At 43.0% G+C, this 14,840-nt stretch overlaps 1 protein-coding gene across 8 annotated transcripts in view; it reads left to right on the plus strand.

Moving 5' to 3' along the window:
- Positions 1 to 14,840, plus strand: part of LOC122079548 (transportin MOS14) — a 93,296-nt gene that overhangs the window by 44,358 nt on the left and 34,098 nt on the right. For all 8 annotated transcript variants that reach the window (XR_006140462.1, XR_006140463.1, XR_006140461.1 and 5 more), the window contains 4 exons: positions 1,315 to 1,395; positions 7,320 to 7,433; positions 7,602 to 7,681; positions 8,112 to 8,247. Coding sequence is in view for 5 of the 8 variants with exons in the window: in XM_042646101.1 (XP_042502035.1) it covers positions 1,315 to 1,395; positions 7,320 to 7,433; positions 7,602 to 7,681; positions 8,112 to 8,247 (411 nt within the window). In the remaining 3 variants the exon portion in view is untranslated. The remainder of the gene's footprint in view (positions 1 to 1,314; positions 1,396 to 7,319; positions 7,434 to 7,601; positions 7,682 to 8,111; positions 8,248 to 14,840) is intronic.

The following is a 14,840-nucleotide window of genomic DNA, read 5'->3' on the forward strand; positions in this document are numbered from 1 at the left end:
GTTGACTTCTTTGATACACCTTTTGGGGAGGCAAACGGTAGCCCATCTAATGGGGTGAAGAAATTTGGAGTTGGAGTGGGCCGTCGTGGACGTCGGGTTCGGAAGCGTGGTGGTATGTTATGGGGGCTGTTCCCATATCGGTTTCACAAAGAAATTGATGTGGGTTGATATGGTCTTGGGTTTCCTCACCTTGTAAACCGGTTTATAGGGTTGAGTTCTTCTAGGTCTGTATCGCTTTCACTATTCATTAGAAGCTCTCATCTCTCATTCTCCGCGTTCCTAATGATTGGTCATCTTTTGTTGGCTTAGAATGGAATGCTTTCTTGCAGAAAGCTCTTTAGCTTAGTGGTTCTCATTTTAAAATCATAACTGCTGTTAAAAATCTGAGATGCTAATTCAACCCTCCCAAGACCCTGCATGGGCGGGATCAGCACTAATATGAAATTAGGGTGTCTGAAGTGGAGGGGTGCGTCCGGATTGTTGTGTAATCGAAGTATTCCTTAAAAACTTAAAAGAGAAATTTTATAGGAAGTTAGACAACCAGCAATTGATCTATGGAAGCTGAATATTGGGCAGTGAAAAAACCACATATAAACATAATTGGTGTAGCTGAAATGAGGATGTTGAGATTGATGAGTTGTAAAACTAGAAAAGATAAAATAAGGAATGCACAAATTAGAGCTAATCTAGGAGTAGCTCCTATACATGATAAACTGCGAGAAAATTCTTTGAGGTGGCATGGACATGTGCAACTGAGGCATTTGAATGCTCCAGTACGGAGGGGTGATTTGAGTTGGATTGAAGGAGCTAAAAGAGGCTGCAGTAATCCTTAGATATCTTGAGGAGAAGTGGTGTGGAATGACATGCATCGTTTAGGAGTAGTAACAAGTATGGCTTTGAATAGATCTGATTGGAGAAAAAGGATCCATGTAGCCGACCCCATTTAGTTGGGATAAGGCTGAGTTGAGTTGTGTATATATATATATATATTGGCAAAAATTCCACACAACTATGAGTTTTTCTTCCATTTTGCTGTCAAAATTTTGAATCAGCTGACTGCAGATGACATTTGAGTGTATGTCTGATTTTTCTTAGTCTATAGCCACATCAAAAGAATAATCAAAACCTATCTGAAGGGGAGAACCACTGCAGAGTTGGTTGGTCAATTAATGCTTTAGTAAAATTATGAGAAAAAGAGGTGTCCACTGCATCCTTAAGTCAAGATCTTGTATTTACTGGTATTTCTTGTGCTTGGAGTTGTGAATTTGGTTTATATTACTCTGACAATCTTCTTTCTTTCTGATTTCATTATAGCTTTTCTGCGGTGCATGGGCATCTTCAGATGTACTTATTCCTTGGAAGGAGGTGGAAACCAAAATGTTTGCTCTTAATTTGGTGGGCTCATTAACTTCTGAAATTATTTGTTACCATATACTATTTGGATCCATAAGTTTGCTTTCGTAAGTGTTGAATTTTTAGGGTGATTTACTGGAATGATTAGCTCACTGCAACTTTTCTTTTTCCATTTATGTTTTAACCTTCCAAAATGATTGCATTGGTTGTACAATTTCCTAGCACTCTGTTGAATCAGTATAGTATTTTCATCTTAAGAATTTCCTGAGCAGAAGTAGTCATATGGTGTGCTATTATTGCTATTACATGTTTTCAGAATTTCATGGTTTCGAATTCAAAATAACTCCGAAAAGAAATGATGTTTTCAGTAATTGATTGAAAACCAGAGTTGGCAGTTCGTAAGTTATAGTTTGATTTGAAGAGTATATTTTTAGTTCAATATGAATATGAATTAGTTGATTGCAACATCATTGCATGATGCTACTACATATTTGAGAAAGCGTTGGTACTTTATCAACTCAATTGTACTCATTAGCACTTATCCCATATTACTTAGGATTGAGTACACAAATTGCATGTTCCTTCATCCCATGAAATGGTCCTTGGTTTGTCTTCCTAAGTATGTTTAAGTATAGACCTTGGCAACCAGACGGGCCTTGAGCCGCTCAATATAGCCATTAGGTAGGTACTTAATAGTGTGAACCCAACGACACTTAACCAGGTCCTTACCATGAGGCAGATCTACCAAACGCCAGGTGTTACTGGTCAAAAGAGCATCCATTTCAACATCCATGGAAGCCTTCCAGGCGGGAAGACGAAGGGCCTCAGAGTGATGCTTGGGTATAGTAGAGGCAGATAATGACATAGCAAGACTATAAATTGAAGAAGGAAGATGGGACAGGGAAACAAACTTATCTATAGGATACACAATCGTAGATTTTTTAGTGCAAGAATGTGTACCTTTACGCAATGCGACTTGTAAGTCAGAAAGCAATGAAGGAGGTGGAGCTTCACTAGAGGAAGAAGCTGGTAGAGGTGGTGAAACCGTGGGAGCAGCAGGAACCTCATCCTGTTGCACTTCCTTGTTCCTACACTGATATACCTGATATACCTGTAGAGGTGTTGTAGATGGAACACTAGGAGCATTAGGAAATGGAACTAAAGGAGGAATAGGAAAAGCAAAAACAATATTCCACTCATCCTCGGAGGAGGAAGGGGACAGAGAGAAGTAAGAACTTCCCTAAAAGAAGGTGACATCAGCACACACATAATACCTATGGGAGACAGGATCATAACATCGATACCCTTTCTGGGTATAAGGATAATTTAGGAAAACGCACTTAGTAGACCTAGGGGAAAGCTTATCAGAAGATAAGTGTAGGTTATGTATGAAGCAAACACATGCAAAAACACGAGGAGGTAAACCAAAGAGAGAGACACTTGGAAAAACAATAAACATCAGATGGCATACGATTAATCAAATAACATGTAGTTAACGCCCCCATCACACCAAAATTGCTTTGGGACATGCATATGGAACATGATAGCACATGCAACCTCTAGAAGGTGTCTATTTTTCTGTTCCACCACTCCATTTTGGTTGCGGAGTGTAGGAACAATTGGTCCGGTGAATTGTACCATAGGCAACATAGAATTCAGAAATCTCTTGTTGAACATATTCCAAAGCATTGCCAGAGCAAAAAACTTTAATAGAAGTGCCAAATTGAGTCTTTATTTTGTTATAATTTTTTTTGAAAACTGAGAAAAACTCTGAATGATCCTTCAGAGGTACAACCATGCGAGACGGGAATGATTGTCCACAAAAGTAACAAAATACATAAAACCACACTTGTTCATGACACAACAAGGACCTCATATGTCCGAATGGACTAAAGAAAATAAATATGGACTATGAGCCACAGAACGAGAGGAAAAAGACACACAATGGTGCTTTCCTAATTCGCAGGCTTCATGCTTTAAACTAGACACTGACTTGAAAGCAGGAAATAACAACTTTAACCTAGGTAAGGACAAATGACCTAAACGATAATGCCACTGGAAGGGAGTCACACCACCAACAGAGTGAGCAACAACAGAAGTAGGAACATCATAGTTGAGGTAGTACAGTTCTTCCTTTTCACGCCCTCCACCAATTGTCTTCCTCGTGTGAAGATCCTGAAAGACACAATAAGCTGGTAAAAATGTCACAGAACAATTTAAAGATTTTGTAAGTTGACTAAGAAACAAAGACTTAGCGGAAACTGAGGAACATGTAACACAAAGGAAAGACTAAGAGTAAGAGGTAGGAGAAACTGTACCATAATTAGAAAATGAGGCGGAAGACCCATTAGCAAGTATAACGGATGAGTAATGGGAGTTATTATTAAAGGATGTAAACAGGGGAGACTTACAAGTCATATGGGTAGAGGCCCCGGTGTCAATGTTCCAGGGAGGTAAAGAAAGCGGGTGTACCTGCATGAGCTAAAGTAGCAGAGGAGGAAGGCCCGGAAGATGTACCACTGGATGCCTCAAGACTCTGTAACTGCTGTGATATCTGAGTAATATCATCACGTGAAGGAGTAAAAGAGGAATTACCACTCAAAAAGGGTCCTGATGTAGAATGACTAGCAGAAATTGTATCACTACCACCAGTAGACACTGGATGATTGGCCAATTGGGTTTCCCATTCTGGCTTGCCATGCTTGGCCTAACATGTATCAATAGTATGTTTGGGTTTCCCACAATGAATGCCTTGTCGATTGGCACGGTCTCCTGTACCTTGACCACCACCACCACTACCTCCCCCAGTTCCACGACCATGACTAGCAGTAAAAGTAGAGTAATTTTTGGAGGAGGTGTCAGATTTACCAGGAGAAGCAATTCATTGAAGACGAGAGAAGGTATCAACAAGTGTGGGTACACTCTCACTAGCAAGTATGTGATCCTTGACATTCTTCAGATTAGAGTTCAGACCTTGATGCAAAGAATTCAATGCGTTGAGCCTTGAGTTTATCTATAGCAGTGGTGGGGGGCTGAAACACATTCAATTCCTCACCCAAGCCTTTTGAAAGCACTGTAGTAGTCTTGAAGAGACTTATTTGATTGCTGGAGCTAAAACAACTTCTCATACAGGTCATAAACACAGTTCATGTTCTTCTCCTGAGAATATGTATCTTTCAAATCGTCCAAACACCCTTGGCAGTGGTGTGGTACATAAAATTGGCAGCTATATCAGGCTTCATACTATTCCATAGCCATATCAGAGTAATGACATTCTCTTTCATCCACTCATTGTAGCTACCATCAATAGTAGGAGGATTAGATGTAAGGTACTTAAGTTTATCTCATGCCATGATATAAACTCTCACAACCTGAGCCCATAGTGAATAGTTGGAACTTCCTTTGAGCTTAATAGAAGTGATAGTCACATTCATTGAATCCGAAGAATGTGTAGTAGTGGGATTGGTAGACTTGTTATTAGCCATAGCAACAAGTACCAAGGTGGCTAGCAACACTGCAGCAATAATCAACAACAAAGCATTGAAGCATTTAGGTTGACTGGGTCCACTCTTCTCTGCTTATCCACAACTCTCTCTGGACCACCCCCATCCCCTCTGATGCTTCCTAGATTTGGAGAAAAATCCTCAGCCTCAGGCCTCTAGCCCTTAATGCCATTTCCTTCAATATTGGCAACGGCCAGTCTACCACCCTCTGGATGGACCCCTGGCACCCTTCTGGTATTCTCTCCTCTCTAGTCACTCCTAGGACCATGTATTCCTCTAGCCTTCCTAAATCCTCCCTTGTCTCCTCTATTATATCTCCCCCCTAGGCTGGTCTTGTGGACCTCTGGTCTTCCCTCCCTCCCATTCCCCCTGGTCACCGAGGTAGGGAAGACAAATGCATTTGACTCTCCTCTTCCAATGGGTTGTTCTCTTCTACCTCTACTTGGTCCTTTTTGAGATCCTTTGGCCCTGTTGTTCCTTGGCGAAATCTCGTATGGTTCAAGGGTCATATTCCTCGCCACAGCTTCACTATTTGGAGATGTCTCTACAACTGCCTTCCAACCCAATCCTTCCTCATTCACCACCACATCCCTGTAAATTCCTCCTGTTGCTTCTGTCCCCTTGGCTTGGAAGATATCTCCCACCTTTTCTCTTACTACCCCCTCTCCTCCTTGGTCTGGAAAATTGTCCTCTCTCGTTGCTGGCCCTTTAGGAGACCTATACCCCCTTTTGATAGGGAATGGATTTGGATCGATATGACATTTGCGGGCTCCTCCATTTATGATATCATTGGAGAACTTGCCTTCTCTGCAACCATTAACCACCTTTGGATGGAGCGTAACATCCATAGATGATCATCCAACTCCCGCTCTCTGGACAGGATTTGGATAGCCACCTTCTTTGATGTTTCCTCCAAAATCCAATCCCTCCCCACCCGCCCCGTCCCTAACTCCCTTAGAAATAGGCATATCATTGCTTCTTGGAACCTTCTCATTGACACCATCCCCCATACTTGAGTCCCCCTTCCCCAGCTGTTGCTTCCCTCCTTCTCCTGGTTCCTGTTCCCTCCCCTGGCTGCTATTTTCCCTTAAGTTTTCTTTGGCTGCTGGTGCTTTTAATTTTTTTGATGTTGTATTGTTTTGCTCCGTTTGGGGTTGGCTTCTCCTTGTTGGCTTAAGCCTTCTCCCCCCTCCCCTCTTTTCCCCTTGTATTTTCTTCTCTCCTCTGATAATAAATTTATTTATTCATCCAAAAAAAATAATCAGTAACAAAGGAAGTAAAACGAATCCCAAAAAGCAAAATCGATTAGGGTTTTAGGGTTTTGAAACCACCCAAAATCGATAGGTAATAGAGTAGCACAAAGTCCAAATAGTCAACTATTAATCAAACCAGATGATGGTAGAGTGGAGATGGAAGAACAAACCAGCAGTAGATAATCTCCCAAGTAGGAGAGAAGACCATAAATCAGTCCCGTGGAGAAATTGATTTCTTAGGATTTTAATGGGGCATCAACTAAGGGAGGCAAATCCTTGTAGAGTTATTTACCAGATGATTGTAAGTCAAGAAGACCAGCAACCACAGTAGAAGTACCAAATATATCCCATGAAGCAGCTGCCTACATCAACCAAATAGATGCACCACAATCGATTTAGTGAAAAAACCCTAAAAGTAATCGATTCTTTGATGGGCCATCAACCAAGGGGGCACAAATCCTTGTAGAGCTATTTACCAGACAATTGTGTGGAAAGAAGACCAGCTACCATCAATAGTAGATCATCAAGTAGACAATATGGAAACACTCCATCAATGGAAGGGAGGCTTAATGCATAGTATAAGCGACAATAGGTGGCTGCACCCCACACTGTTGAAATCAGCAGAAAGGAGAAGGAAAACCCTTGATCTGATTACTGAGGCTCTGATACCATGTTACAGACCAGAATCTAAGTAACCAAACCAAGAGAAAACGAAGAGAGAGAAAGAGAGAGAAAGAAGAAGAAAAGGAGAGAGAGAGAGACCACAGAACTTGTGTGTTGTAGTCGGCCTGTGATAGTGAAATTGTGTCCTATCGCAGGCTGCTCCACATCTATATATAAGTCCAAATAAGGGATGTAAGGGGACAGAATACCCCTAACCTACTTATTACAATAAGTAATAATCCCTAGAGGACAGAATTGCCCCTAGAGCTTTAACAGCTGATTTTTTGCTTACTAATGAGTTGCACGTGGTCAACCTGGAAGTTCTAGGTTAGTCTTTTCTTTTGTGTTTTTCTCCCCAACCCCCCACCCCAAAAAAAAAAAAAAAAAAAAAACCTCTTGAAATCCTGTCAAAGAACATAGCAAGTGCTGTTAAATTCCTTGGTGCAGTATATAAGTTGTATGATCACTGAAACGTTACGTACACCTTACTGATGATTCATATTTATCTATAGTCATATTCTTAACTTTAATTTTGTAAATATTTCAGGTTGCAGAAGTGATTCTCAAGGATGGCCAGTTGTTTGATTTCTCTGTTGTTATGCGGTTGGTGACGGTTCTGTCAAGTAGAGCATCAAATGAGCTTAAGGGCTTCATAAGCATTGTATGTACACATGCATTTGTTGTCTGAGTTTTCCAGAGCTGTTCTTGCTTTTCCATGTCATTTGGTTTTGTAAATAATGAGATAGCCTCTGAACTCTAAAACTACAGGTTTTAGCTCTACTTGTTCTTTGTGTTTTTAATTATTTTATGTCAATGATTTTCTGTTTAGGTTTACAGATCCGTTGCTGATGTTGTTGGCTCCTATTCCAAGTGGATATCTGCTTTTCAAAGTAATATTAGACCCTTACTGTAAGAATCTCATCATACTTCTTCATAGCTGATATATTACAATCCATTTCCCATCCTAGGTGCTCATAAATTCTAAAGGCTCTGCCACCACATGGTCCTCAACTCCCCAAGAACATGCTCATTGTTGTATCCTGGGGCCTCCCCTTATCTATCTTATCCCCTCCCCCATAATGTTTCCCTTATGCTGTGCCCTTTTGGTTGTATTTCAGCTGGGGTCTTCCCCTTGGATTTTTGGGTGCCTTTCCTTAATGGAAGGGACTTAGGCTGAGTGAGTCCCCTCCCCCCCTTTTCCCACCCTGTATATTCTTTCTCTTGCTTGGTAACGAATTTTTTACTCATTAGAAAAAAAAAGGGCTCCTTTTCTGAATTGTTGTTTCTTATGTTAACTGGTGTTCCCTGTCTCATTTCTGTACTGATTTGCTACTTGCAGATTATTTTTTGCTGCAGGGATAAGTGAACCTGCATCCTCAAATGCTTGTGCCACAGCATTGCGTAAAATCTGTGAAGATGCTTCTGCAGTTATTCATGAACCTTCAAATTTAGAAATTTTAATTTGGATAGGAGAGGTGACTTTCTATGACTTCTGTAGTAATTCAACTTGATCATTTCTTTTTTATGTTTTCAGAGTTTCTGGTAGCTGAATGTCACAATGCAGTTGAATATTCGTCATTTAGTTATGAAGTTATATAATTCTACTCTTTTTAAATAAATTCATTACCAAGTAAGAGAAGAAGGATATACAAGGGAAATAGGGGGGGGGGGGAGGGAGGACCAATAAGCCCAATCAAAAAGAAAGAAGGCACAGCCTAACCACCAAGCCTTTGCACAACAATGCAATAGGCAAGCACAAAAGCCAAAATCCTATCAAGGAGGGGGGGGGGAATAATGGATAATAGGAGACCCCAGAAGACAACAATGAGTTTGTTCCTTGGGGTGTCTCTGACAGTGCGGTGGCAAAGGATTTGAGTATGGAGCTAACATCAAAGTAGGTGGCTTTCCAAATCATTTCGAAGGAGCGAGAGTTGGAAGTTCATCTATGAAGATTTCTCTCCATCCATATATGGTTGATGGTGGCACAAGGCAAGCTTCTCAACAATGTCAAAAATAGAGGCGCCATAAAAGTCATGTTGATCTAGATCCACTCTCTAGCAAAGGAAAGGATGCTTCTTCTAGATGGCTAGCAATGGCAAAGGACTCTCTTCTATATAGAGGAAGAGAAGGGGTAGGAGAAAAAAAGAGGATTTACATTTTTAGAACCATTCCCGCAAAGACAACAAGAAGAGGGGACTTGAATGTGCCGGTATATGAGAAAAGACTACGTAGGAAGGTAGTTAGAGACAGTTTGCCAAGCCGTAAAGCTATGGCGGGGGATGTGACCTTTGAACCAAATGATGTATCTCCAAGGGGCTAGAGGCCTTTTGTATCTAATGAAGTCCAAGTAGAGGCCAAGCTAAAAGTGGCAGAGGAAGAAGGAATCCAAATGATCTTGTCTTCTCTTCCCCTATGACTAGGGGAGGGGGGAGAGAAGACCAAAGATCCGCGAGGTGGGGGGAGGGGTGGAAGAAGGGGTGACCAACCACCTTTAGAGATGATGGAGGCGACAATGGTAGATCTACTCAAACCAGAGGAGTAAATGCATCTATGGGCGATCAAGGAATGGAGGATGCCAAGGATCTAACCAGACCACCAAAGAGAAGTTAAAGATCCATTGCCAATGATGCAGGAAATGGCATTCATAGCCGAAGGTCTAAGATTTAGGATTTTCCTCCAGATCCAAAAGGCATCCTTGGAGGTGGGGATAGAACAAAGGGATTCGGTCTTCAGAGGAGAAGAATAAACCCAAGACACCTAAATACTGTTGTGTTTGGAGGCAATCTTCCAAATGAGTTTGAGGATCCCGCCAGAGTTGGCTTCTTTAATGATTCTCAACCCCAGAGCTCCCTTAGATTTGGGAAGGCAGACAACTGCCCAAGTAATTGAGGGAAGGAATTTGGTAGAATCAAATCCTTTAAAGTGGAACGAGCAGAAAAGCTTCTCCATAGCCTTGATGGAAGAGGCAGGAAGAGAAAAAATGCTAGACCAGTAGAGGTACATGGATTGAAGCACATATCTAATAAGAGTTAAGCGACTCGCATACAACATAAGCTTACCTTTCCAAAGTTGGATTCTTTTTCTCAAGAGATCAAGCATTGGGGGAACAGTGGTGGGCAGTCATCCTGGAAGAGATCAGAGGAAGGGCCGAATATTTAACCGAAAGGGATCCAAGAGAGAATCTAGTTAAGCCAAGAAGGTGGGCATGGGCAGAATCAGAGACTCCGGAGAGAAAGAGGTTAGAGTTGAGGAGCTTAATACGAAGGCTTGAAAGATTTTCAAAGAGGTGGAGGGAGGACATAATGGAAGAGATGGAAAGCTAGTTTGCCTTTGAGATGATCATAAGATCGTCTGTAAAAGCAAGGTGGGAGAGCATAAGGGCTTTGCATTTGGGGATTGGGGTGATGAGATGATGATCAATGTCAGATTGGATGTATCTAGAAAGCATTTCAAGGGCAAGGGAGAAGAGGAAGGGGGAGAGGGGGCAACCTTGCTTGATATCAACAGAGGATGAAACATAACCTGCAGGGCTGCCATCGACTAGGACAGAAAAGCTAGTGGAGGAGATACATGAGTGAATTCAGTGAACAAAGATGGGAGGGAAGGACATTTGGGTCAGGGCTTTGCAGATGAAGTCCCAATTGATGGAATCAAAAGCTTTATGAATGTCGATTTTCAAAACAGCAATAGGGGAGTGAGATTTGTAGTAAAAGCCTCTGACGATTTCATGACACAGAATGATGCTATCAACAATGCTTCTGCCAACAATGAAGGTAGATTGGGTTGGGATAACCAGAGACTCAATGACTCTTTAGATCCTGTTTGCCTAAATTTTGGCTATGAAATTGTAGAGGAGATCGTAGAGGAAGATGGGCTTGAAATCAGACTTTCTTTTTAGGGATGAGGCAGAGGAAGGTCTAATTGATCTTTTGATTTGGTTAGGGTCAAAGTTCTGATGGACTGAAGGGGATCGGATATGATAATTTCCCAATAGGATGAGAAGTAACCCATACTAAAGCCATTAGGACTAAGGGCTTTATTTGCTTTATGGGCAAGAACCGCATCCAAGATTTCCTCTTCAGTATGGATGGAATGGAGGGATGAGATGAGGTGGTTCAGAATGAATTTGTTAAGAAGGTGGGTGGGCAAAGGGCTTTGGGCAGAGGAGGAGGGGGGATTGAAGAGATCAGAGAAGTAAGAGACCGCCTCACCCTGGATATCCTGAGGGTTGAGGAAGATAGCACCATTTAGAGAGATAAGCTGAAGAATGAAGTTGGCATGCTTTTAGAGACATATGGAAGAAAGTAGAGCTAGAATCCCCAAGCTCAAGCCATTTGATTCTCGCTTTTTGGCATAGGAAGCTTTCTTCCTGGGCTAAGAGAGAAAAAGATCAGAGGGAGCTTGCCCTCTTCCTCAGCAAGGTCATGGTTAAGGAGGTCAAACTGAAGCTTGGCTTGGATATCTTCAAGTTGTCTCTGCAAGTTGAGACTCTAGAAGAGATGTAGCCAAAAGAAGAGTAGTTCCATTGCTTGAGGGAAGCTTTGACGTTCCTGAGCTTTTTGGCAAAGGCGATGAGAGGCGAAGAGAAATCTTGGACTAGAATGTCCTAAGCAAAATGAACAGTGGGGAGGAAATCCTAGTGAAGAGTCCGCAAATAAATAATATGAAGGGCTTGTGGTCAAAGGAGATGGAAGAATGGACGTGAAGAAAGATAGTGCTAAGGTTAGAGATCCCAGGAAGATCGAAGTAAGCATGGGAGGAGGGGAAGAATCAAGCCAAGCTTCATAGACCAAGGGTTCATCAAGCTTGCAGCCAATACAATCTAAACCAGATCTACGGTTTTGCTAGGTGACTTTGGTCCTAGACTAACAAAGATCATTGGTACCAATATCATCAATACAGTCATTAATGGCCTCCACAGATGGGATATCTATGGATCATCCATGCAATTCGTGAAAGAATCTAACAACATTTAAGCCCTTGCTAGGCCCCATGGAGTGGAGCCAGTGGAGGGGGCAAAGGATCTGAGGTTAGACCAAAGAGAGCCTTTCCTGGGCAAGGTTGAGGGCATAAATGGCGGAGAAGTGACAAATAAGAGATCCTGAAGGATTGGAGATGAAAAGGTGGATGACTTGGGAAGTGGAGGAGAGGGCAAAGACATGGAGCATGTGAGGATTCCAAAGGATCCAAATATGCCTGTTGGGGCAATGGAGTAGTATGAAAGAACGGACCAAGTAAGAGCTACGGAAGCCACAATGTGGGGAGCATTCAATTCAAGGACATAAGTTTCAAGAAGGCCACAAAAATTTGACTTGGTAAAACGAATACGGGAGTAGACGTTTACTTGTTTGGACAAGGAGTTTAGACCTCAAACATTCCATATGGTCCAGGGGGTCATTTAGAAGGAGGGGAATGGGGAAACGAGAGCTCAAGAGAGTTGGAGCCGATGGGGCTTTTCTTTGGATGATGGCCCATTTGGTATTCTTTTAGAGGACAATTATTGGAAGCAACTTTCGATGAGGGCTCAGGATTTTTGGCTCTGGTGGTAGAAATGGAGCAGGAAGTTAGCTAAGTTTTCTTGCCAATTGGGCAGGGGGATCAAGGATGTCTTCTAAGGGGGTGGTTGGGAGAGCTGTAGGGGAGGTTGAAGTATCAGGGGGACCATCTTTGGAGTGGGCAAGCAGAAGGCCTGGACAAGCAAGAATATGCAACTAAGCAAGCAACGGGGGCTTGCGGGTTGTCGACAACTAAAGGAGCTTCGTTGGATGGCATAGGATGGGCTTGCGCAAACCTGAGATTCGGAGAAGCACCTTCCAAGGTGTGGCCATAGTAAGAAGCGGTAGGGGCCTACAGGTTGGCGGCAACTGAAGTAGCTTCGTTGGATGGCGCAGGATGGGCCTACGTAGGCTTGAGATTTGGTGTAGCACCTTCCAAGGTGTAACTGTTAAGATGGTGGAGGGTATTAGCCAGCCAAGGGGGGGTCGACAATACTGGAGGGAGCCTTTGGGAAGTCTTTGTCTATCCAGGAGGGGCAAGTAAACCAATAGAGGGCCTAGAAGAGGCACAACCAGTATGAAGGGCCAGCATAACATTAGTCGAAAGGGAAACAACAAGGGTGGAGTCAGGACGGGGGTTGGCGGTGATCGTAGAGGAAGCCAGGGGACCGTTAGGGATATCGGTTAAGGAAGGAGATTGAAGCGGGTTGAGATCGATACCCAGATGGGTCATGGGTAAGAAGGTTGTTTGGGTCAAAACAAGGTTAGTGATGGATGGGTCCAGAAGGGAGGCGGGTCAGAGATGGAATGTTTTAGCTGCGCCGGGCCGGGTGAAGATTGATTGAGGTATGGAGGGATTTAAGTCAAAGAGGATTGGGCTAGTTTGGAGATAGGGATGGACTGGGTTTGCATTGAAGAGATTGGGTTGGTTTGGTTTAGAGAGGAGTGAGGGTTTCCCAAATAAGAGCTGGAGTCCTCGATAGGGAGGGGGGAGGATTTGGGGTAAAAAGGAGGATGAGAGGGAAGCGGAGGAAAAGGGAGCTTTAGGGTTCTGATTGTCGGTGAAGCTTGAGCTTGAAGGATGACAAAGGGGATCATGACCGTGACAGGTCGAGGCATCAACAGTGGAATCTTCTGAGTCAGCCCTGGTGGATCTCACAGTATCAGCGCGAGGCGACAAGGTGTCTTTGTCTTCATCTGAACCACCGATGGATAATATAGAGAACCTGTTATATCCATTGAATAAATGGAGGTCTTTGCTTGGACCAATGGAAGAGGGTCTGACTTGCGTGGAGAATCTTCATCTGGATGTGGGGCAGCCATGCGACTTCGACAGTGGTTTTTCGTACCACGGTTAGCCACGGAGGGAGGCCTTGGTAAAGCAAAGGTGACTCCTATGGAAGATCCGAGAGCTTCTTGGATGGGATCTTGTGTGGGATTCTGAAGAGGAGAACATTGAGAACTACGATGTCCAGAAGTTTTGCAGTGCATAACGGAGGGATCTAGTCATACCTCACGGATTGATCGAAGGAGAATCCTTCTCCATCAGTGATAGTACAATAGTAGGAAGGATTTGATCAGCGGTAACCTCAATGCAAATCCGAGCAAATAATAATCAATCCGTAACTTTGGTTCGCATGTCCAAGAAGAGAGGTTTGCCGATGATAGATCCCACTAGACTCCACTCCTTTGCACCCCAAAAGTGAGGGAAGATTGAGGAGATTGACCCATATTGGAATGGAGTAAGGTCCACTTTGTTCAGAGAGATATAATGATCCCCATGGCGTAAAAATATAGGTTTCTTTCCTACATACCAGGGGCCATCATCAAGGGCTTTGATCTTGTCTGATTCTCCTGAGAAATTGAAACAAAGATCCCATGTTGAGCATAAAGGTGGATAACTCGCCTAGAGGTCTCCATTGCTTGTGAAGAGAAGCCTTGACAATGTTGAAGAGGAGGGGGGGGGGCGCTGCCAATAAAGTGCCCTATCGCTATCAGGCAGTTTCTTCATTTGAGTATTTCAGGCTCAAGCGGGCGAAGGGGACAGAGGCCAACAGGTTTGGAGTTAGGGGTGGAAGGGTGGAGGAAGAAAAGGGAGTGGCCAGCATTGGAGGGATGAGGAGAAGAACAGACAATAGAGGTCCAAGGTCTCGCATTGGGAGAGGAAGGAGGAGGAGGAGGATGAGGAGAGGGGGTGGAGGAGTAAGGGATATCCAGGGGGTTCACTAGGAGAAGATTAGTGGAGGGGTTGGAATGTCGGACATAGGAAGGTTTAGGAGATGGGGAAGGTCTCACTTGTCCATGATCTAACTCAGTGTTCTTCTTACATTCTTTCTCATTGTTATATGATGCAGTCGAGAAGCAATAGAAGAGAAATAAAAAGAAAAACGAAGCTTACTGATCTTTGCATTTAAAAAAAAAAAAAAAAAAAAAAAAAAGAAGCAAACAATCTTAAACCATTGATTGATAATAGAGGAAATAGCGAAACAGCACTGTATTCAATAAAATAACATAAGGGAGTTAATGTTCTCTATTCCTGAAACTTCCGGAACTGCCATAGGCTAATGAACCAA

Source organism: Macadamia integrifolia, chromosome 5 (assembly GCF_013358625.1).
Source record: "Macadamia integrifolia cultivar HAES 741 chromosome 5, SCU_Mint_v3, whole genome shotgun sequence".
Lineage (NCBI taxonomy): Eukaryota > Viridiplantae > Streptophyta > Magnoliopsida > Proteales > Proteaceae > Macadamia > Macadamia integrifolia.